The 24,902-nt window shown below is 43.6% G+C and overlaps 1 protein-coding gene across 3 annotated transcripts in view; it reads right to left on the bottom strand.

The window, feature by feature from the left end:
* Positions 1-7,787: 7,787 nt before the first annotated feature.
* Positions 7,788-24,902, bottom strand: part of ANKRD28 (ankyrin repeat domain 28) — a 186,865-nt gene continuing 169,750 nt past the window's right edge. For all 3 annotated transcript variants that reach the window (XM_062214935.1, XM_062214944.1, XM_062214926.1), the window contains 7 exons: positions 20,018-20,105; positions 19,847-19,930; positions 18,799-18,944; positions 18,152-18,234; positions 17,633-17,715; positions 15,224-15,315; positions 7,788-9,711 (listed from right to left, as the gene is read on the bottom strand). In XM_062214935.1, coding sequence (XP_062070919.1) covers positions 9,425-9,711; positions 15,224-15,315; positions 17,633-17,715; positions 18,152-18,234; positions 18,799-18,944; positions 19,847-19,930; positions 20,018-20,105 — 863 coding nt within the window. In that variant the 3' untranslated portion in view covers positions 7,788-9,424. The remainder of the gene's footprint in view (positions 9,712-15,223; positions 15,316-17,632; positions 17,716-18,151; positions 18,235-18,798; positions 18,945-19,846; positions 19,931-20,017; positions 20,106-24,902) is intronic.

Raw genomic sequence — 24,902 nt, forward strand, 5'->3', positions numbered from 1 at the left:
AGGCATTCAGTCCAGCAGTTACGATGCTCATGTCTTACACTGGAGACTTGAGTTCACCATTCAGCACTGGCTCCTGGCTCCAGCACCCTGCTCATGCGGACCCTGGGTGGCACTGGTGCTGGCTCAGGGGTCTGGGTTCCTGCCACCCATATGGCAGTGAAAAGGCAGATGGGATGACTGTCTCAGGTTAAAAAAAAAAAAAAAAAGGAAAAAGAATCGTAAAGGCACAGGAGTGAGAAAAACACAAGGAAATGAGAAGTTAAGCATTGCAGGACAGGAGAGATGGAGAGCAGACATGGTCCGGGTGGAGAGCTTTAGGCAAGACTATACTGAATAGCAATGGTGAGAGTGGGCATCCTTGTGTGGTTCTGGATCTCAGTTGGAATGCTTCCCTGTTCAATAGGATGCTGGCTGTGGGTTTGTCATAAATTGTGTTGATTGTTCTGAGGAATGTTTTCTATACCAAATTTGCTTAGTTTTCAACATGAAAGGGTGTTGTATTTTATCAAATGCTTTCTTTGCATCTATTGAGATAATCATATGGTTTTTGATCTTCAATTTGTTAAAGTGATGTATCCTATTGATTGATTTGCAAAATTTGAACCATCCCTGCATACCAGGGATAAATCCCACTTGGTCTGAGTGAATTATCTTTCTGATGTGTTGTTAGATTTGATTGGCTAGTATTTTATTGAGTATTTTTTTTTGTCTATGTTCATCAAGGAAATTTGTCCTCTTTCTCTATTTGCATCTTTTTCAGGTTTAGGAATTAAGGTGTGCCAAGCTCTGTGGCACAGTGGGTTTATCCTCCACCTGTGGTGCCAGCATCCCATATGGGTGCTGGTTCTAGTTCCAGCTGCTCCTCTTCCGATCCAGCTCTCTGCTGTGGCCAGGGGAAAGCAGTACAAGATGGCTCAAGCAGTTGAGCCCCTGCACCCATGTGGGAGACCCAGAAGTAGCTCCTGTCTCCTGGCTTTGGATCAGCCCAGCTCTGGCCATTGTGGCTAATTGGGCTGTGAACCAGTGGATGGAAGACCTTTGTCTCTTTCTCTCTCACTGTCTGTAACTCTACCTCTCAAATAAATGAAATTTATTTTTTTTAAAAGAAGGAATTAAGATGATGCTGGCTCCATAGAAGGAGTTTTGGGAGGATTCCCTCCCTTTCAGATGTTTTAAACAGCTTGAGAAGAATTGCAGTTAATTCTTCTTTAAAAGTCTGGTAGAATTCAGCAGTGAAGCCATCCGGTCCTGGGCTTTTCTTTACTGGGAGGGTCTTTATTACTGATTTAATTTCCATCTTGGTTATTGGTCTGTTTAGGTTTTCTGTGTCTTCATGGCTCAATTTATGTAGGTTGTTTGTGATCCAGGAATCTATCCATTTCTTCTAGGTTTCCCCAGTTGTTGGCATATTGCTCTTTGTAGTGATTTCTGATGTTTTGTTTTATTTCTGTGGTGTCTGTTGTTACATTTCCTTTTTCATATCTAATTTTATTGATCTGGGTATTCTCTCTTCTTCTTTTTTTTTGGTTAGTTGGGCAAATCTTGTGCCAATTTTATTTTTTCAAAAAGTCGGCTGTTCGCTTTGCTAATCTTTTGTATGGTTTTTGGTTCAATTTTTAAAATTTCTTCTCTAATTTTAATTATTTCTTTTCTTGTAGCCTATTAGTTGTGGGTTCAGTTTGCTGTTGTTTTTTCTGGATCCTTGAGATGCATTGATAGCTCATTTATTTGTTGTCTTTTAAAATTTCTTGAGGTAGGTACCAATTGCTATAAACTTTCCTCTTAACACTGCTTTTGCTGTATCCCATAAGTTTTGATATATTGTATTTTCTTCATTTGTTTCCAGAAATTTTTTTCTTTTTTGATTTCTTCAGTGAGTCACTGTTCATTCAGGAGCATGTTGTTCAGACTCCAGGTGTTTGCATATGTTCTAGATTCCTGAGTTGTTGATTTCCAGCTTCATTCCATCATGGTCAGAGAAAATGTATTGTATAATTTCAATTTTTTTTGAATTTGCTGAGACTTGCTTTATGGCCTAGCATGTAGTCAATCCTAGAGAAACTTCCATGTACTTGTGAGAAGAATGTGTATTCTTCAACTGTAGGATACAATGTTTTGTAGATATGTTAGGTCCATTTAGTCTATAGTTTTGATGAACTCTTTTTTTTTTTTTTTGACAGGTAAAGTAGACAGTGAGAAACAGAAAGGTCTTCCTTTTCTGTTAGTTCACCCCTCAATGGCCGCTGCGGCTGGCGCACTGTGCTGATCCGAAGCCAGGAGCCAGATGCTTCCTCCTGGTCTCCCATGCAGGTGCAGGGCCCAAGCACTTGGGCCATCCTTCACTGCACTCCCGGGCCACAGCAGAGAGCTGGCCTGGAAGAGGGGCAACTGGGACAGAATCCGGCGCCCCGACCGGGACTAGAACCCGGGGTGCCAGTGCCGCAGGTGGAGGATTAGCCTATTGAGCTGTGGTGCCGGCTTTGATTAACTCTTTTGTTTCCTTGCTGAGTTTCTTTCTGGTTGATCTGTCCATTGCTGAAAGTGGGGTATTGAAGACACCTATTACCATTGTATTGGAGTCTATGTCTCCCTTTAGATCCATTAACCTTGTGTTAAATATCCAGGTGCCCTGTAATTAGGTGCATATATATTTATAATAGTCACATCTCCCTGTTGAACTGATGCCCTAATGATTACATAGTGCTATTTTGTCTGATATTAGGATGGCTATACTGGCTCCTTTTTGGTTTCTGCTAGCATGGAATATCTTTTTCCATCCTTTCACTTTCAGTCTGTGTACATCTTTGTTGGTGAGATGTTTCTTGTAGGCAGCAAATAGACAGGTTTTATTTTTTAATCCATTCAGCCAGTCTCTGTCTTTTAACTGTAGAGTTGAGGACATTTACATTCAAGGTGACTTGATAAATAATGACTTTGCCCTGCCATTTTCCCATAAATATCCCTATTTTTTACTTTGGATTTCCTTTGTACTTTTACTGGGAGATTTTCTGCCTTCACCTTCTTTTGTAGTGATGACTATGTTTCTGTGTGCAGCACATCCTTAAGCATCTTTTGTAAGGTTGGACAGGTGGTGACAAATTCAATTTCTATAATGGAAGGTCTTTATTTCACCTTCATTCATAAATTAGAGCTTTGCAGGGTACAGTTTTCTGGGTTGACAGTTTCTTTTCTCTTAAGACTTGGAATATATCTTGCCATTCTCTCCTAGACTGTAGGGTTTCTGATGAGAAGTCTGCTGAATCTAACTGGAGATCCTCTGAACATACTCCAGCATTTCTCTGGTGCACATTTTAGAATCCTTATGTTTTATTGTAGAGAGTTTGACTAGAATGTATCGTGGTGAAGATCTTTTCTGGTCTTGTCTGTTAGGGGTTCTTTGTGCTTCTTGTACTTGGATGTCTTTCTCCAAATTAGGTAAGTTTTCTGTAATTATTTCACCAAAAGGGCCTTCTAATACATTCTCTCTTTCCATGCCTTCAGGAATTCATAAGACTAGTATGTTGGGTTGTTTGAAAGTATCCTGTAGATCTCCAACAGTATTTAGTTTTGTAACTTCTTGTTTTTGGTCTGACTGTAAAATTTCCAGAGATTTATCTTCTAACTTGGAAGGCTTTCCACTGCATTCTTTATTTGTTCTAATGAACTCTTTATTTCCATGATTTCTTTTTAAGATCTCAATTTCATGGGAGAAATTTTCTTTCGTGTCATGTACGGATTTCATTAGTTTGTGGATTTGCTTCTGATTACTTCTAAGTAATCCTACAATCAATTTTTTGAATTCCATTTCTGGCATTTCTTCACTCTTCACCTTTACATTCTAGTATTGAGATGTTGTCTTCCTTATTTTTTCTTGAATTGCTGCATTTATTATTCAGCAGTTGTAGAGATACTCTTTCTTTTTTGTTTTTTTTTTTATCTTTGGATTATGCCTCTGTGGCTTAGTGGAAGGTCTGCTTTTTCAGTGAATACCCAGAGGTGTGTGGTGGGTGTGGCCAGTGAGCTCTGCTCAGTGCTCCAGGGTGAAGGGAGAGTCCAAGGTGACACACCCAGGTTAGACATGGTAAATCTTTTTTTTTTTTTTTTTAATCAGAGGGGAGGTTATTTCTACTCTTTTGGCATTATCTCATGCTCGCCTCCTCTCCTTAAATGAGACCAGTGCCTCGGTGCTAGCCCCAGGGGGTACAGTATTCATCCACACAGCAGCAATGACCCTTACCAGGGAATCAGGGAGCCCCAAGCTTGTGGAGCCACCCACAGTGACTGCCCAAAGTCCCAGCCACACCCTGTGCCCTCCCATGCAGCCAGTGTTTTCACAGTCCCAGCACACAAGCCTCCCACAGTCATAAGCACCCAGGCCCGTTTCAGTTCTCCCAGCCACTCAGGGGTATCTGCTCAGCTGGTTGCTGGGCACATGGACACAACCTGGTGCAGCTCTATGCATGTCCAAAATGGTGCTCACTCTCTCTTGGCTTGTTACAGGATGCTGGTGCAAGGTGGTCAGGGAGAGAGAATAGTGCCCCCCTTTTTCCTCTAGTTTGGCAGGTACGCTGTCCCCCACAAGGCTCCAATCTGGGCCCACGCCAGGCTCTTCCTGAAGCTTTCCAGTGAGTGGCTGGGACTGCTGCAGACCCGTCTCACCTCTCTCCAAGGCTGGTGCTGAGGCTCTGGGCTGCTGGGGTCCTGAGTTGTGCGGGCCCACAGCCACCACGTGGGTCCACAGTGTCCTTCTAATGAATGTGAAGTTGTTCTGCCATTTTCTCCCTAACTATTCCCTGAGACTGCACCCTCTCCGCTTTTTAAAAACTATCTTCCCTTAGACTAGAGCAGTAAGCTCCCGCCTTATTCCACCACCTTGGATCTCTGCTACCTATTTTTACATTTGGACCACCCACACCCCACATCAGAAGGTACCACAAAAAGGGAAGGAACAGGCAAAAAGGAAAGACTTGGAAGCATGCCCATGTTAACCAAAACAGGGACTTATTAGTTGGCATCATCTTAGGGGTAAGTAGAATTGTAGAAACTGAACCCAAGCTGTCCTCCCTGGCATGGCAAAGAAATACTGTCCCATCACACTGAGGCAGGGGACGTGGCCAGACTGCTATGGACAGGGAGGGCTGACAGATGTGATGCACCCAAACAGTGGATGGGCTTGCCTTCTGGGAGGAATTCTTTGTAACTTTAGTTCTCCAACCCAGGTCCCAGGACAAACACAAGGGACAGCTCCAAGTCCAACTCATAACAGAGCCCCAGTTTGGAGAAGAGTCACCGACAAACCTGCAAAGTCACGAGAGAGTATGACTGAAGTCACTGAGGTTGGGGGTGGTCAGACGGGAATAGCAGCTGAAGCCTGAGAAGTCATCATTCATTCAGGATCCATTTGTTACCTCTTCTTTTACCACTCACACGAGGCCTAGAGTGAGGCAGCTCCTGGCACCCAGATTTTCAATAATCAGACTTTTTTTTTTCCCCAAAAACAGTGACCTAGGAGAAAAAAACTGAAGGGAACTGGTATGATTTAGTACTGTCAACTTCAAAACCACCCATGTTAGCCAGCACCAGAAACACACTACAGTAGGTCATGCTGAGCTGCCTGGGTTTGAATCTAGGGAACTTAATTACCAGCTAGGAGACCGTGGGCAAAGCCTACTCTGTCTCACTTGCTCTCTTTCCTCACCTGTTATATGGTGCTATGAACAGTCCTAACCTCCTAAGACAGCTGTATGGGTAAAGAGAGGATATATTTCAAGCACTCACAACCCTGTGTAGTGTGAAACTGCTGTCGAGGCATCTGCTATAGCTGTCTTGCAGAGAGACAATTCTGACAAAGGCTACCAAAGCCCCTTTCACCTGTCTTCCCAATCACCTATTGTCATCTCTCTGTTCTCACTTCTGTTATCGAGTTCTCATGATGTATTAAAATCAGCTGTTTGGTGTGTTTTCATGATCTTTTTATGCCAGGTGCTGATGTCCATTTCCTCTCCAACTGCTGGTTTTGTCTTTTTCACAGATAACATTTGCTCAAGTCGTATTTGTTCCTCAGGGTCCAATCTTAGTGCCACCTTCTCCATGAAGTGTCCTGCCCCACCCTCACCACGCTCTTCTTGTTCTCTGACTGCCTTAGCAACTCATCTTCACCTCAACTACATTTTCATTACCCCCACTTCGACCTCTTCATAATGAAACCATAAGCGCCTTTTAATTTCTCGCTTTCTACTCATTCCCATCCCCAAGTCTACAGCAGACAAGCAAAAAGTAGTTATTGAGTGGCTGTATTTGAAAAGCCTATATAGATATGTTCATTCAAAGTCTAAAAGAGCTTTACCAAAAAAGATACTTGTTATACTTGTTATATACTTGTTAACACTAACATTTTAAGGGAAAAGTAGTTTGCATATAAAGAAGAGAAACACTTAATTTCTTGCATTAAAAAACTTTATTTCATTTAAAAGATCCAATATAAGCCAAATTAAACCCCGAATTTACAGCTACATGTAGTGATCTCCTGAACTAAATGGCACTGTTTGAGTTGGACGTCTCGTTAAGGAGGTCATCTGCTTGTACCACCATTTCCCCCAAAGTAGTTTTAGAGCAGAAGCTGGTATTGTTAGAATACACACCAGAAATTTCAGATGTCATCTTTCATGCAGATGTTAAAGAAAGCAAACAGGCTCTTCTGTTCTGTGTGAGGAGGATAAAACACTAGGGAGCAGGGCCTGACTGCTTCTGACATATAAGGTGTAACAATAAAGAGCTCACTGGTGGTGCAGCGGTTCAAGTACTCCGTGTACTCATTCCAGCAGTACTGCTTGGTGGTCAGCTACCACTCAGCAAGTACGTTGCGACTTCCCCTCCTCAGGTGCTGACCAAAGGAAGTGGCCCATTGGGCTGGGGACAGACTGTCAGAGATGCAGGCACAGAGCACTGAGATCGTTTTCCCAGTGGGCTGGCGACCGCAGGAACCACTTCACACATCTCAGTAGCCGCATCGTTTATATAAAGTGATGCAGGATCTAAGTTCTGGGCTGGGGGAGGCTAAATTAAAAACAGCCTTGTTACTTTATAGCTACACCTTGGGTCTGATTAGATGTGGTTTATCTCAAAGTGTGTCCAAGGAGTCCTGGAAATCACTTCAGCAGAGGAGTCCAACAGCCTGTGAGAGAGAAGACACGGCAGAGGCACGAGATTCATCCTCGCGACATTGTCTCTGAGGACAGACCAGGGCCTGAGACAGGAGTCCGCGGGAGGGAGGCTTCCATGCCAGCCAAGGAAGACCTTTCTAACAGCTGCTCAGCAACTGAATGGACTGCGTGGTGAGGTAGTCGCTGCAGGTGTTCAAGGTGGAAAGGGCACCTTTGTAGGAGGGACTCCTGCATTTGTTAAGAGGTTACACTGGATGAACCTCAGGTCTCTTTCAATTCTGAGATTCTAGAAAATTCCCTCAGGGAATTCAGAAGAGAATTCCTAAAAGGAAAGAGAAAGCACACATACGTATACTTTTAGAATCCTCTTGAGTTTTTTTTTTTTTTCCCAAAAGGTACAATAGAAAACGCAGTCCACTGTGTTTAAAATGCATATTTACCTTCCCACTACTCATGGTTAGGAAGGTTCATTATGATTTCTTTATATTATAAAGAAAAGATGGAAGATTACATTTATAATTTTTGTAAATACTTTAGAAAAACTCCTTAAAATCTAGTAGTCTCAATGCCCTAGAAACTTTATAGATTTTTAGATAATATGCACAGATACAAATACATTATTCATTAAATACAACTCACATCTGTGTTTTATTATACTCTAAAATATACAGGAATCTTGATGTACTGAAAGAGTGCAAGTAAATACAGTATTCAAGCAGTCACTATTTCTATGTACATGCTCATTAATTCTTCAAAAAACCCACAAAATTATCAAATAGATCAAAATACTGTTCTGTGTTTTCACACTTTATATTCAGAAAAACCAGCTGATAATTTACAATGTCATAAAGTTTCCAGTTTCACAATACAAAAAAGATAAAATGAAATTGGATATCTTTTTGCTGCAATCTATGGAACTTTTACCCAGACCTGTTCAAGACCCCTGACATATGCAAAATCATATTCACTGGGAAAGTGAGTTTACAGTAACAGCAGAATCGCATCAACTGTTATTTAAAAGCCTAGACACTGGCCTTCTCTCTGTTATTTGAAAGGTCGTCTTCCATTTGGCGGGCGGTTTCTTCTGTCTCCCAGTAGTGACAGGTTACTAGAACACGCTGCAGGACCTGACGGCTTTAGTGTTTTAATCTTGTCCAATACAGAAATGCCTTCCACGAGACCCAGTGATGCTTACTTTATGAGCGTAATGGATTTGGTTCCCTTCTGATTCTTTACTTTTTCAAAACTCAAAGATCAAAATAAATGACAGCAACAAAAATCCCCCAACCCATTGTGGAGGCACAGAAGTGACGCTGAGTGACACAGGTGTATCCAAGGGTAAGGCTGAAGCTTCCGCTCCCCAGGGCCATTTCGCTGCAACAGGGCGGAACAATCATTTGACTTCATGGATTTTTTTCCCTAGGAAATTCTTTACATTTTTAAACAAAAATAGTTCAATTTTAAATGCAAACCATTCAAAACTGGGCGATAGCCCCTACCCCACCGCATGTCTATGTCATGTGTATTTCCACCCTTACTACACCCAGTCAGCTGGTTTTCAATTCTAACATTATAAAAATTGGAATTTTAAAATTTTTATGTAAAAGAAAAACATGTAAAAATACATCTGCTTTCTTTCATGGTTTAATACAGTATTGGAAAGCTTTCTTTCAGATGTTTTATTTAAAAAAATCAACACTTAAAATCAAATCTCAGCTTCATTTTCTGAAATATTAAAGTTTAGATAATGTCTCATATTTCACCTACCCCAGTTTCCACAAAATGGCATTCTACTGAAAGAACCTTTGAATTATTTGGTCCTTTGGCAATTTGCTGTGCACACAATGCCCACTGTACCAAACTTTTATTGCCTTTAAATGTAGCTGTAATTTTATTGGTAAAATTTGAATCTAGTGTCTTTATCCCTCTTTTTACAACAGCGTTGGCTTGTGTGAGCAGGTTAGGGTACACAGTGTCCCAAATTACTCCGGGCACTGCAAAACCAAATTAAACACTTCCACAGAGCAATCTGACATCATGTTTTCCTCTGGTCAAGTCTATTTCAAGATTCTAGAAGTTCCTTTTGCAAAACTTGCCTTTAAAATTCTTCTTAATGTCATGCCATCTCTTACATTCACTCACTGTGCGATCGTTCTTCTCAGGTGGATTTGTATGTGAATGAGAAAGTGCCTTTTTCCTGAAAAAGCACAGTTTGAAGCGTTAGTGTCAGAACTTCCTCCTTCGACCTCAGGCTCAGCCTCTCAGTAGGTCTCAGAGTCGGAGTCATTGAGCTCGTCCACGTCAGTGTATAAGTACTCCTGGTCCCCGCCGATGTTGTTAAAACTGCAGTAGGAGCTGGGTTCATTCCTCATGATGGGCAAAGCTTCAAAGCTGACAGTTTTTGAGGTGTTGGTGTAACGGTTAATGGCATTGAATGTCAGGGATGATAAAGGGCTGCTTGATGAGACAGGCATCATTGTGGCCAAGATGAGAGCCAGGCAATCGGCCACATCCTTATTGGGAGCACAGGCCAAGGCTGGGGTGTAACCTAGAATCAAAGATCAAATCAGAAATTAATGTCTTGCCATGTATTTTACTAAATATAAGGAAATAAGCCCCCAAGGCTCCAGCTTCACACATTTTAAATTACTTGGTGTATAAACTGTCTGAACCAGGGTGCTTCACAGTTTTGCAGGAAGGAGAAAACATCACAGAAGTCTAGAGTGGACAGAGCCCTTATGGCCTGGAATAACACAAGAGGAAACCAAAGCCCAGAGGAGATGTACAGTCTGTGCGAGATCCCCTCCCATAACAGCCACAGACGTCGGAATTCACAGAAGGCGCTGGGCTAGAATACAAAGAAAGAAATCAAAACGTCTTCCCTCAGCACGGGGAACAGAGAGTTACTGTCCATTCGCAGTCGTGCAGCCCTTGTGTATGAATTCATGATGTATGCACTGAGCGGGTCCTCCAAGCTATGTTTTCAGTGAATGGCACGAGGGCTGGCAACTCAGTGTTTCTCTTGCAGTCAGTCCACTGAAGACAAACAGTAGAGAGACCAAGACAAACGCCGCTTCTCCGACTGTTCCTTTTAAAGCAGCAGAGGACTGACCTTAGGCACAAGGCCCCACAAGCATCAACACCGCCAACTGAGGAGGAGACGCTGAGCGCCTCAGCTGGAAAGACGCAGCCGGAGTGGGAGAGGAGAGGGGAGACGCGCTGTGCGAGCTGCGAGCTCAGGCCTGCCACTCCACACGCCTCAACTGTTCGTACTTACTATTTTCAAAATATTTACATGAAAGAGAGGGAAGAAGAGGAAGGATCTATCTGCTAGTTTGCTCCCCAAATGCCCTGTCTGTACCAGCTGGGGCCAAGAAAGGTCAAGGCCATTATTATTATTTTTTAAATATTTAGTTATTTAGAAAGTAGAGTTAGAAGCAGAGGCAGCGATAGATCTTCTGCTTGCTGGTTTACTCCCCAGATGGTCACACCAGCCAGAGCTGTGCCAATCTGAAGCCAGGAGCTTCCTCCTGGTCTCCCACGCAGGTGCAGGGGCCCAAGGACTTGGGTCATCTTCTGCTGCTTTCCCAGGCCATAGCAGAGTGCTGGATCTGGGGCCTGTATGGGATGCCGGCGCTGCAAGCGGTGACTTTACCCACAGTGCTGGCCCCAAAGCCATTATTCTTTTATTTTAAGCCACATGGAGCTAGTAAGCATTTAGCAACAAACATCTTGAAAGTCTTAGTTTACAGCTACGTTCAGACACTGCTTCCTCTATTACATTTCCTCGATTTTTAGCCATCACACAGATATGAATATAAATTTTACTTGTTTAAAAGGCAGAGAAACAGACAGAGATCCTCCATTTGCTGGTTTGCTCCCCAAATGCTCACAACCATCAGGGCAGGGCCAGGCCAAAGCCAGGAACCTGAAACTCAACCCAGGGCTCGTACAGGGGTGGCAGGGACCCAGGTCCTTGAGCCCTCACCTGCTGCCTTCTGGGGTGTGCATTAGCAGGAAGCTGGAATTGGAAGCCGAGCTGGGACACTTGGACAAAGCAAGCACGTGTCCCAAGTGGTATCTTAACCAGTGCACCAAATGCCTGTCCTATATATATTTACAAAGCCGTGCTGTGTAAACTGCTGTATGACTTATTTGCTAACGATAATGCAGGGTAAGAGAGAACATTCCTAGCCTAACAAATTCCACATGTCCCCACCCCAGTCACCTGCCCTTTCCCTCGTGCACAGTGGCAGCCACTATCCTGCCTGGCCAAGAGAGCTGCCAGTTCCTTTTCATTGCTGCATAGTATTCTCCTTCGTGCCCAGACCATGGCATAGTTACATACTTTAACGAGTGGGCACGTGGCTGTCCCCAGCCGCCTGTATGTTTCCATCTGTGCTATATGAGCTCTCGTCAATGAAACACCATTTTTCTCCCCTTTATACAGTTTTGTCCGTGGTCAAAAGGACCAACTGGCATCCCTGGAAAGGGAGGCAGGAGTGACGGATGGATGTGCCTATTTTCTTTACTCCATGGCCCACGCTTCCAGCTGGGGCCCTGCTGCTGGCCAACAGACCACTCATCAGATGGCCACCAATGCCTCGGACGAGAATGGCCAAGTTTTCTGGTCAGAATAGGACCCCAAACAGGCTCCGCTCCTCTCTGCAGAGGGTTGGTGTGGTCAGTCTAGAGAGACGAGAAGTTACTCTCAAGGTCAAGGTTCTCCTACATCCCAGGCAAATATAATGTCCCATCTCCTCCAGAAAAATCAAAATATAACTCCATTCTCAGAGGGAACACAGGCACACTCTATACTACTAGCTGCTCTGTCTCTTCTAAGATTGCAGAGTACAATTAATAACCAACGCTGCTGTTCTGTCAGTAGAAGCAATTACGAACTGCGTAACTTGTCAGCTGTGGGCCACAGTTCCTATCACAATACAAAGTGTGTTAGGAGATACCGTGTTACTATCAGAGACCTTCCTTATGTTTCATTATCCTTTCTATCCCTTATGAGACACAATCAGATGTGTAAAATCTTGAAAATGATCCACTGAGTTACACAGCAGCAGATTTAGTGCTACTGATTCCTCAATCTGTGTCCAACCTGGTGTTTATTTTGGGGTTTCAGGCCTCTCTGCCCAGTTGCTGACTTGGAGTTCGACTGGACTTTTCCTGGATGAACCCAGCACCTTCTTCATATGTTCTTATTTTGGTCAGTGGCCTTTGGTCCCCACAGCTTTCCTCTCACCTGCCACACCTCATCACTTCACCCAGTCCCTGAGTCAGTCACCTTCAGATCTCCAAATACCACCCATGTCTTTTCCTCCCCAAGGCCTCTAGCTTAATCCTGACATCTACCTTCATCTGTGACTCTTGTATGTACACATTTGAAAGCCAGGAACAGAATGAACGAGTGAATGAATATGACCAATCAGTCTTCCATCTGTTGGTCTACTACCCAAATGGCTACAACGACTAGGGCTGGACTAAGCCGAAGCCAAGAGCTAAGAACTCCATCTGGGCTTCCCACATGGGTGGAACAGAGCAGCTGGGATTCAAACAGGTGCTCCTGATATGGGATGGTGGCATCATGGGTGGTTGCTTAACTCACCATGCCACAATACTGTCTCCATCTTTACTTTTTTTAAAAGATTTATTTTATTTATTTGAAAGAGAGTTAGAAAGGTAGAGACAAAGAGGTCTTCCATCTGCTGGTTCACTCCCCAGATAGCCACAATGGCCAGGAGCTTCTTCTGGGTCTCCCACGTGGGTGCAGGGGCCCAAGGACTTGGGCCATCTTCCACTGCTTTCCCAGGCCACAGTAGAGAGCTGGATCGGAAGAGGGGCAGCCGGGACCAGAACCGGTGCCCACATGGGATGCTGGCACTTCAAGCCAGGGCTTTAACCCGATGCACCATAGCGCCAGCCCCCAGCTTCCATCTTTAACGTAAATTTCTTTATTCTAGTCTTGGATTCCCTCAGATAAACTGTTGTCTTATAATGCACAGACCCCTTGTCATTGGATCTAATGGATTAGGGCCTATTCTGTGTTACTTGCACCCTCACCTCTGCCAGCCATGTTAAATCGCTTAACAGTCTATTGTGTTTGCTTAGAACGTCCCCTCCCCACTTTGGATGGAACATTCTAGGTGTACTCCAGTCAGGCTGTTTCCAGGGCATCGTAACAGCTTCCTGCACTGTTTCCTCAGGACACGGCATGGTGCTTGGAACCATCACTTCTACAGCACGCATGGAGAAACTAAGAAAGTTCACGGAAACACAGAATTAACAGAGGGGCTTAATTTGGTGCAAAAAATTTGAAATCCATTCAGTTTTCCCGGGGTATGCATCTTCCATGGACGTTAGCCACTGAAACCCCGCTGTGTCCAGGCAGCGGCTCAGCGCTTTGAATACATCCCAGAAGGCAACTGACAAGGAATCTCTGCTCTTGTAGGGCTCACATTCTAGTGCGGGAAACCCACAACATAAAAAGAAAAAAGGTTAAATTATACACAGTATGTGAGGAAACAAGCCCAATAGAAAATAAAAGAGGAAAACAGAGTAGGGCAGGTTAGCAAGGACTGAACACACGGTGGTAGGGCTACGTAGCAGGCCGCCACACAAAGACGGTGGTCGTCAGGATAGACGTCATTGAGAAGACGGAACTTGAGCTGATCTACAATAGCTGATGGATTTAGTCAAAGAATGCTTGGGAGGCAGAGTGTTCCAGGCAGAGGAAACAGCCAGAACAGAGATCAGAAGGCATGTACAATGCTGCTGTCGAGGGGTGGCATGGCAGAATGGAATGATGGAAGAGAAAAATTTGGAAATGCAATCAGGAGGGTAATCAGTGGGTCTTACAACGACTGAGAGAACAGATTCAGAGGAATAAAACGTTCCCATGTGTGTTAAAAGGATCTACCAGGGTGGTAGCCATAGATAAAAAAGTCCACAGAGTGTCAAAGAGAAGGTGTCAAGGACAACTCCTAAGCGTCTGCCGTGTGCAACAAGGATGGGCTGTTCTTAACTGAGACCAAGAAGGGCGGCAAGAACAAGACTGTGGAAGAGGGGTCAAAAGTTCAGTTTCTGGACATGTTAGCTCTGAACTGTTCATTAGATTACCATGTGGTATTGATAATTAGGCAGGTGGATATATGAAAACAGAGATGGAGAGAAATAAGTCTAGGAATTCCTAGCATAAACTCATTCATGCTGTTTAAAACAAGGTTGCAATTACCTAGGGAATCAGTTGTGCCAAAAGTTGATCTGTCCAGTACAACAGAACTAAGAATTGACTCTCGTTTTATTCCTCTGAGTCTGTTCTCTCAGTCGTCATAAGACCCACTTCATGACCCTCCTGATTGCATTTCCAAATTTTTCTCTTCCATCATTCCATTCTGCCATGCCACCCCGCTCTATAGCAGCATTGTACATGCATGTACATCATGAGAACAGTGCTGCAGTGTGTTGGGAGCAAAGACTTGACGTCAGGAGATTGAGGAGAATGAGTGAATGAGAAGGGAGTCTCATCAGGAGCAGGAAAACCCGTTCCTGAGTAGTTGTACCGCAAGAGAGAACAGAGAAATACGGCAGCAGTAGAGGGATTAATAAGATATATTTTCTTTAAGATGAGAGAACTAATGTTTATATGCCAAGGGAAACAATCCAGAAAGAAAATAAAGTCACTGCACAACACGGAAGAGAAGAATTATTACAGTGATATTCTCAGGTTGGCAAAGGGAACAGAATTTAGTGCGTGCATGGAAGAACTGGCATCAGAGTCCACACGTCAGGGCCTCAGTGAGTTTCTTTAAACACAATCTATGGCTGCGGAGATGAACAGACGTGTGAGTTCAGAGTCCATCTGTTACATGCGCTCTTCCTGCGGCCTTGCCCTTGCTCCTTTGCCAGTAAGTACTATTCACTATTAGCGGTCTCTCCCTACTTTGCCAAATAAAAACTATACCAATTTTTTTTAACTTCAAATATGGATCTAAAGATAAAAGTGTCTCGTAAGATCCAGGTTAAGGGAAGAGAATGTAGAAGCTACTTACCATTTTCATCTACTGCAAGCACACTTGCTCCTTTCCCCAAAAGTTCCTGAACCACCATTGTTAGCCCATTTCGGGCAGCAACATGCAGAGGTCTAGGGGAAAAGTAATTACACATGTATACGTATGTACAAACACACATACCTCTGGCTGTCAAACAGCATGTTGCCAAGCTGTGAGTACCCAGAGATACAAACCCGAGGCAGCCAGTCCCACAGCAGGACCTCTGTGGGGCACAACCACCACACCTCATTCATGTGTACAAGCTTAGCCCTGGGTCCCATCACAGGCACCCAGTAACCCATGTGTACAGGCTTAGCCCTGGGTCCCATCGCAGGCTCCCACCATCACCAATCCTGCTGTTACTTCCCATAAAGACTCATTGTTTAAAAAAAAAAAAATTCGCTGGGAAAAATATTTTTAAAGTTAACTTTTACGTGAAAGGCAGAGTTAAAGAGGGAGAGAGAGTGCTATTGGTCCGGTTCACTCCCCAAAATGCCCGCAACAGCCAGGGCTACACCAGGCTGAAGCCAGGAGCCAGGAGCCAGGAACTCCATCCAGGTCTCCCACATGGGTGGCAGGGACCCAAGTACTGGGTTACCATCTGCCATCTTCCATGGTGTGCATCAGCAAGGCAGCAAGCAGAGGCAGGACTTGAATCTGGCTACCTGATATGGAATGTGGGTGTCCCACGTAGCACCTTCACCTGCTGTACATAACCTCCCTGAAACTGCATTCTCAAATTGTTTTAAGAAATGGGGTCACCCAAAGAACATGGGAGAATCCAGAATAAAAACTGTACACAGCACTAGTACAGATTTTAATAGGTTTTGAAAATAGCTTACAGGTGCCATGACTAATCTTTGGGCCCTCAAAGAATGTGAGTGACCCTAGGCTGTGAATCAGTATTCTTAAGATTTTTCTCTTTCCCAAGTCTGAAAGCAGAAGAGCAAATGAAAACCCAGAGAGGACCATGGGAGACGCTGATCTGAGCTGTCGACGTGGAGGCTGGCTGCTCTCAGGACCCAGAGTCTTTCTGGAACCCACTCAGATTACAGGCACACACGAAGCTCCTGCCTCATCTACTGCCACTGTCAAAACCTATTTATAGCCAACTTCCACAAAATACACAGAACAGTACTATTTTCCTTTAGAAAATTATATGGGTGAATGGATTGAGAAAAAAATGTAGTACTGTTAATGTTCTAATAGAGTTTCAGTTCAAAAGGTTTTTTTTAGTAATAATCTTTTGCAAAATTTTTACTTATTTATTTTCATTTTATTTGAAAACCAGAGAGGCAGAGAGAGAGACAGACAGAAGGAGATCTTCTATCTGCTGGTTTACTCCCCGAATACCTGCAACAGCCAGGGCTGGGCCAGGCCGCGGTCAGAAGCCAGGACCTCTATATCAGTCTCTCCTGTTGGTGGCAAGGACTCACATCGAGCCATCACCTGCTGCCTCACAGGGTGCACACAGGCAGTAAGCTGGACTCAGAAGCAGAGCCAGGACTAGAACCCAGGCACTTTAAGATGAGACGTGAGCATCCCAAGTAGCATCTTAATGGCTTGCCAAATGCCAGTCCTGAGTAATAGGCCTTTTAGTTGTGATGATTTTAGAAATTAGTTTTGTCAACTGTAAAAACTACTTGTGGCTGGTGCTATGGCATAGTGCTGACATCCTGTATGGGTGCAAGTTAAAAGTCCTGGCTGCTGTGCCTGGGAAGGCAGCGAAGATGGCCTAAGTGCCTGGGCCCCCTGCACCCATGTGGGAGGCCTGAAGGAAGATCCAGGCTCCTGGCTTTGGATTGGCCCAGCTCTGGCTGTTGTGGCCATCTGGGGAGTGAACAGCTGATGGGAGACCTCTCTCTCTCTAACTCTGCCTTTCAAATAAATCTTTTTAAAAAAACCCAAAACTGGCCGGTGCCGTGGCTTAACAGGCTAATCCTCCGCCTTGCAGTGCCAGCACACCGGGTTCTAGTCCCGGCCGGGGCGCCGGAATCTATCCCGGTTGCCCCTCTTCCAGGCCAGCTCTCCACTATGGCCCGGGAAGGCAGTAGAGGATGGCCCAAGTCTTTGGGCCCTGCACCCGCATGGGAGACCAGGAGAAACACCTGGCTCCTGGCTTCGGATCAGTGAGATGCGCCGGCCGCAGCGGCCATTGGAGGGTGAACCAACGGCAAAAGGAAGACCTTTCTCTCTGTCTCTCTCACTATCCACTCTGCCTGTCAAAAAACAAACAAAAAAACAACAAAAAACAAAAAACCCCAAAACCGTTCTTTATTTTTAACTGTTTTTTAACTAATGGAGCCCAATCCAATGGTCACATGTCCAAAAAAAAAAAAAAAAAAAAAAAAATCTAGTCTTTTTTTTTTTTTTTTTTTTGGAATTACAGGTCAACAAAGAAGTACTCACGTTTGCAAGGCTGCATTGGTTGCATTGATGAGGTTTCTATCTGTTATCTTTTCCAATATTAACAAGGCACTAGTTTCATGACCCTAAAATTGTGACAAAATAACTCTTTAAGAAACTTGAGCACTATATATAAAAATCAATTTATATACACCCAATAATTCGCAGCTGTAACTCAAAGTAGTATGTACAAGACCATACATGCACAAATTTTCCTGGCTAATGCCTTAAAAATTTGCCTAACTATGTGTTAGGAGTAGGGGTAGGGAGAGAGGATGAGAAGAATGAAGAGTGAAGCAAAGATGGTGAGTATGCTCAGGCTTGTAGTCTACAACTTACTTGGCTTACTGGAGACTTGCATGTACCACGGCGCCTAATAAGTCAGTGTTTCTGTACAAGAACCTGATGCCAATTATCATGAGAGATGTGGTCCCTGGCTCTGTCTATAGTAGTGAAGAATAAAAACTGTAACATCACTGCTGAGCTCCACAGTGAACCCATGTCCCCACGGTGCGTACATACCTTGCTGCAAGCCAAATGCAGGGCGGTGTTTTTACTGTTATCTTGTAAAGTCAGATCTGCACTAGCACTGCTGACCAGCATCTCTGGGAGGAAAAAGTGCATCAATTCTAAGTTTATGGACATGTTTCTTAGATTACCAATAATCACTGCAGAGAAATGAAGATATAAAGCAAGAAAAATCCCTTTCACAAAAACTTAAGTGCAAGAAAAATACAGAACACTGTATTGTCTCATGGAGTGTACAGAATAACTATATTGCTGTATAAGTCATGGATAACAACAGCAGTTAACATTTATTTTGCGTCTTTCCTCAATTTTAAATGCTACTTTGCATGCTCTGTATTTACAGTCATTTATTTTACCCCAACACCAGCTCTACAGAGGAGGCACTGCTATTTTTCTCACTTTGTGAAAGAGAGCACGTATCTGGAAGTGCTGTGACTTCCATCCAGGCGGTCAGACTCTAGGCGTGTTCTTGACCACCACGCTACACTGCCCTGCTAACCTCTTCTGTCAGTAAGGGAAATGAAAACGTTGTGCTCCTAGATGAAAAGGTGGGGTGCGTGCAGACTGAAGTGATAAAACTAGCAGAAGTCCTGGGCCTGGACTCTAAGTCACACACAAGCAGGATGCATTGTTGTCGTTACCAACGGTATTTGTTTGTCCGTTTTCTGCGGCCATCATGAGAGGTGTTTTTCCAGAAGAGTCCACAGAGTTGACTTGAGCATTGTGGCTGAGCAGCAGCTGTAAACACTCAACATGGTCTGTGAAGGCGGCCGCATGCAGAGGAGTTCTACGACACAGAGAAACCGAAACATACGATGTAATCCAAAAGTTGCATATGCTGAAAAAACTTTAATTTACGACATACAGTTTTCCATAGTTTACATATTATTCTACCAAAAAATTGCCTAGATACAAAAAGGCTTCATAGAGCTTACTAATTTCTGCCACAGAAATTTGTACTTTTGATCATATAGAAGGCTTTAAACTAGAACTAGTAATAAAGTAACATTATATCATTAAAAATTCTTTGATAAGTAAATTCTAACCCAACTGCTGCACCCTCTTCCAGCCATTATTCCTATTTAGAAAGTGCTAACTTTTTAACAGTGATTTCTGGGTAACAAAGATACTTCTTAAAAATGCGGGGTGGGGGTGGGGCAGAATCTTTGCATTAAAAATGTTTAATAAGAAGACTGCCATAGGTAGATAGCAAAGTCCTTTATAATGCAAAAAGATTTTAAAATAGCTTATGCTTGCAAATATAAAAACTGACTTTCATTTAATAATAGATTCTCAGGGCTGGCACTGTGGCTAAGCTTGCGCCTATCTCATACGGGCGGGGTAATGTCCTGGCTGCTCCTCTTCTGATTCAGCTCTCTGCTTATGGATGGGAAAGCAGTGGAATGTGGGCCCTAGCCCTTGGGCCCCTGCACCCCTCCTTGGGAAACCCAGAAGAAGATCCTGGTTCCTAGGTTTTGATTGGCCATTGCAGCCATTTGGGGAGTGAACCAGTGGATAGAAGACCTTTGTCTCTCCCTCTTTGTCTATAACTTTGCCTCATATATATATAAAATCCTTTTTTAAAAGAAAATCAAACAATGGATTCTCCATAAATTCTCACATTAAGTTAGAAGCTGAAAGTTTTTCCTATGGAAAGTAAATCTGTTTCCTACACAGTTGAATTCTCACCTTCCTTTGGAATCTGTCGTGTTCACAATGCTGGCGCCTAACGTATCAATCAACATCTCAGCAGCACCTTCGTTGTCATTGATTCTGTGTAAGGTAACAAGGTGATCACTCACAGCAGTGGTGTTTCTTAAAACATTCAACCCAAACCTGACTCATCCCGGCTTTACTTACACAGCACAATGCAATGGACTGAAAGCATTTCCTTCTGTTTTCTGGAAAACTTCCTGTTCTAAAAGAAGTTCTACACATGTCTCATGACCTAGATAGGCAAAGAAGAACCAGGTATTAAAATCTAGAAAAGATAGTGGCAAAAGTCTCAAATACTCAGTAGTATTTAAAGGAAGACATTACAAATCCCTCCCCCATCCCAATTCCTGTGATTAGGTCCACTCTCGGATTACAACCACTGTGGTTCCACTGCTGCAGGAACTTTCTAGGCAAACACAGCCACATACATAGAAACATACTCTCTTTTTTAAAAATGCAAATGAAATACTTGGTTCTGCTGCTAGCTTTTACTAACTTGTAGAATATCCTCCTCCGGATAGCACACATAGAAATCTTACTCTGCTACAAAGTGTGAATGCTCATCACCAATGATTTAATTTGTGAATGTTTGAGCTGGCTGTTAGTTTTAAAAAGGTCTCCATGGTATTATCAGTGGGAACGGAATGGAACAGAACATACTGGTACTTTTTAGAAACAAGGATTTTTGTCAGGTTCCTAGAAATCATATTACTGTGGTAAAGGGCAAGCATCCTGACAAAGCCACCAGGCCCACAGTCCCTGCATTACATGGCAAAACCCTCTTGTTCATTTGATTCAATAAAAATAGGCTGCACAGGAACAATTTTTAAAAAATTTAATCTAATTTAATTTTTTTGACAGGCAGAGTGGACAGTGAGAGAGAGAGAGACAGAGAGAAAGGTCTTCCTTTTTCCATTGGTTCACCCCCCAATGGCCGCTAAGGCCGGCATGCTTCACCAATCTGAAGCCAGGAGCCAGGTGCTTCTCCTGGTCTCCCATGTGGGTGCAGGGCCCAAACACTTGGGCCAGCCTCCACTGCCTTCCCGGGCCACAGCAGAGAGCTGGACGGGAAGAGGAGCAACTGGGACTAGAACCTGGGGTGCTGGCGCCGCAGGCGGAGGATTAGCCTAGTGAGCCATGGCGCCGGCCAGGAACAATTTTCAAGTCCAGGGAGACAGCAGCTTTGACAGCTGCAGTAGCTGACACAGCATCTCCTTGCTACTCCGCGCGGCCTTCTCTGTTAGAGACACAGGAGTTCCTGAACACCTTCCCACTGGTCTGCTCCTGCCCATTCATTGCCCATTATGTCTGTGGCCTACAATAGTAACCATCACAATGCAAAACGCAAAACTGAAATCCAAAAGAAAAAAAGCAACAAAAAGCCAACACCAAACAAAAACTTTTGCCTGAAGCTTTGGGGTAGAATAATTTCCCCACCCATCCACCAATGCGATGGGACCAGCACCACCATGGCAATGCCCACTGAAACAGTAGGCCCACAGTTTTGAACAGCAATTTGGAAAACAAGAAACTCAAACCCGATTTTTTTAACTCAATTTTCAAAGCCAGGGTTTTAGCAAAAATACCCTAATTGCTGCAAATGAAATACTGCTTCTTTTATTCCACTAGACATTTGGGATGTGCTTTGAGAATAAATTCAGTTCCTACACAGCCTCTTTCTTTTCATGGCTTAACATCTAACAAAGTGATATCAAGTTTTCTTTGCTAATTATTCTAACATGCTCAAACAACAGCTCAACTTAAACATTATAATTGTTTCACCAAGAAAATAAAGTAATTTTTAGGAAGCATCTCTCTTTTTTAAAGGTTTTATTTATTTGCGAGGTAGTGTTACAGAGAGAGACAGGGACAGAAAGGTCTTCTATCCGCTGGTTCACTCCCCAAATGGCCAAAAGGGCTAGGCTGACCTCATCCAAAGCCAGGAACCAGGGGCTTCTTCCAGGTCTCCCACAAGGGTGCAGGGGCCCAAGCACTTGGGCCATCTTCCACTGCTTTCCCAGGTCATAGTCGAGAGCTGGATCAAAAGAGGAGCAGGGGACACGAGCCAGCGCCCATATGGGATGCTGGTGCCACAAGAGGAGGCTTAGCCTAGTACACCACAGTGCTGGTCCCTTTAGGAAGCCTCTTAACTGTCTGTCAGTTTTTCTTCTTCTTCTTCTTCTTTTTTTTTTTTTTTGACAGGCAGAGTGGATAGAGAGAGAGAGACAGAGAGAAAGGTCTTCCTTTGCCGTTGGTTCACCCTCCAATGGCCGCCACGGCTGGCGCGCTGCGGCCAGCGCACTGCGCTGATCCGATGGCAGGAGCCAGGTGCTTCTCCTGGTCTCCCATGGGGTGCAGGGCCCAAGCACTTGAGCCATCCTCCACTGCACTCCCTGGCCAGAGCAGAGAGCTGGCCTGGAAGAGGGGCAACCGGGACAGAATCCGGTGCCCTGACAGCGACTAGAACCTGGTGTGCCGGCGCCGCAAGGCGGAGGATTAGCCTAGTGAACCACAGCACCGGCCCAGTTTTTCTTCTAATCCAGTGGTTCTCCAGTGTAGCTATTATGCCTGTCAAAAGAAACCTGTCAACGTCTAGACATTTCTGCTATCGCGGTAGGGGATGGAGAAATGCTATTGGCACCTGGTAGGCAGAAGCCAGGGTTGCTGCTAAACATCCTGTAGTATACAGGACAGTGCCTCCTAAGACACACTCACGGGCCCACCAGGCCAATTCTCTCTCTGAATATTAACTCATTACTACTGCTTTAATCCCATCTCTCTAAATATTAACTTGTCACTGAGAAATAAATAGCAGTGGAAAGCTGATCAATATTGATTTAAGAGCCTTTCCACTGAACATGAATTAGTGTTACCTAGGAAATCCTGGGTTATACTGAGAAGGTGTATTCCAGATGGAGCAGGCATCCCATATGATTGTGTCCGACTGATCTGCTTCCAATCCAGCTCCCTGCTAATGGCATGCAAAAAGCAGCAGCAGATGATCCAAGTGTTTGGGCCCCTGCCGCTCTCGTGGGAGCCCTGGCCCACGCAGCCATCTGGAGAGCGAACCAGCAGATGAAGATTCTCTCTATCCCTCTAACTCTGAATTTCAAAATAAATAAATCATTTCTTAAACTAGTCATTCAAGAGAATTACCATTTGTCAATAAAAAAGTATTGTTTTAGAATAGTTATTTTTCACAAAAAAATTATTTGTACTAATATGCAACATTATTTAATAAATCAATAAATATTTTAACACTTCTCAGTTTCAGTTTCTATCATTATCAATTTCTATCAATATCAACAGACATAGATTCTGTGACTACACAGACTACACAATATGAGAGCGACCACTTGAGTAGAAGTAGACTGAGTAAAAGGATTTCTTGGTTACCTACAGAAATCATTAGTGGCTGAAATCAAGCCAACAATCTCACCACACTGTATCACAGTTGATGATGGACAGAAAAGTAAGCCCTATTCATGTTTTAGTTGGGTAATTCCAAGGATGCTTACAGTATCTTAAAAAATTTATCAATTTTTAAAAGGAACAAATGAGATAGTAAGGACTCAATTTCTTGATTAAATGACTACATAAACTGAAATTTTTGAACTTTTAACTTCAGCTTGTACAGCCTGTTCTTTTCTGAAATTTGGCCACCACTTCAAGAGAAAGGTTGTTTTCTGTTCTGTTGGAGTACTTTCAAATTCTCTTCTCCAGTCATACTAGTAATTACTAATAACCAGTCACGTTGAAACCATTTTATATATTCTACTTCAAGAACACCAAGTTACAAAACAGACTTTTGGCTGTAAATATGGTATTAATTTTAGACTGCCTGCACAGTCTCTTACTGCATACGGACAACACATATTTAGCTCCTTCCAGCTCAATTCAGAAACACCACAATCTTGCTACACTCTGAAAATTAGACACATCTGTCAGGATCTTTCAGTGGCAACCAGGCATGTTATTCCTGCAAAATGCTGCGTCCTGAACAAAAACATGCTTACAGAGTCTACACTGGGCAACGACAGAGTAGGGAACCTGGTGAGAAATGTGAGAGCAGCTCCAAGGGACAGTGACCACGCATTCACAACTAAATGCTCTACCTGAGGAAGAATACCCTGCTGTGTGACTTCCACTGGGGTGTGTGTTGGTGTGTTTGTGTGTGTCTAGCAGTCAGAATTTGCTTCAGAACAGTTTTACAGAAATGCCCATTCTAAACAAAATTCACATTTGTGGATGTTGTCCCACTATATTAAGTATTAGGAGTTTTCCTTACACTTGTAAATATCCAGTGACATTATAAATGCAAATCAAACTCCCAAGGCAAAAATACAGTATCTTCTAGGGCTTGGGGACTTCACTATACTCATTAAAGACCAGCATTACTGAGTTGAAAAAGGAAAAAAAAGTCAATCTCAAATGTTTTACAGTTTTCAAAACTGCTGGTTAAGGGTCTGAGGCAATGAAAAGGAAACAGATTAACCTTCAGTTTTTTGACTGAGCAATATATTTAATTATTCATGTTGTGTATACTGTGAGCACTCAGAACTGCAGGATGACCAAGAGTAACCAAAAAACAATTTTTGGGAATAGCCCAGTACTTTCTTACCATGTAAGAATGGATCTCTCAACTCTGGTATAGGATTAGTATAAACATTTAAAATTTATCTATGAAACATTTATTAAAATAATTTAACTATAATTTCCCAAGATTCACATTTCTCCTCTTTGATCATAATTCAACATTCTCTGTCCTAATGGTTTCCAACAGAAGAACCAGGAAGTAGCTGATTACAGAAAGACGGCAGACCTCCACTTTCTGGTGAGGCAGGCAGCTAATCTTAGAACAGACAGACCTGGAACCAGCACTGTGGCCTACTGGGCTAAGCCTCTGCCTGTGGAGCCGGCATCCCATATGGGTGCAGGTTCTAGTTCCGGCTGCTCCCCTTCTGATCCAGCTCTCTGCTATGGCCTGGGAAAGCAGAAGATGGCCAAAATGCTTGGGCCCTGGCACCCG

The sequence above is a fragment of the Lepus europaeus genome, chromosome 2 (assembly GCF_033115175.1).
Source record: "Lepus europaeus isolate LE1 chromosome 2, mLepTim1.pri, whole genome shotgun sequence".
Taxonomy (NCBI): Eukaryota; Metazoa; Chordata; class Mammalia; order Lagomorpha; family Leporidae; genus Lepus; species Lepus europaeus.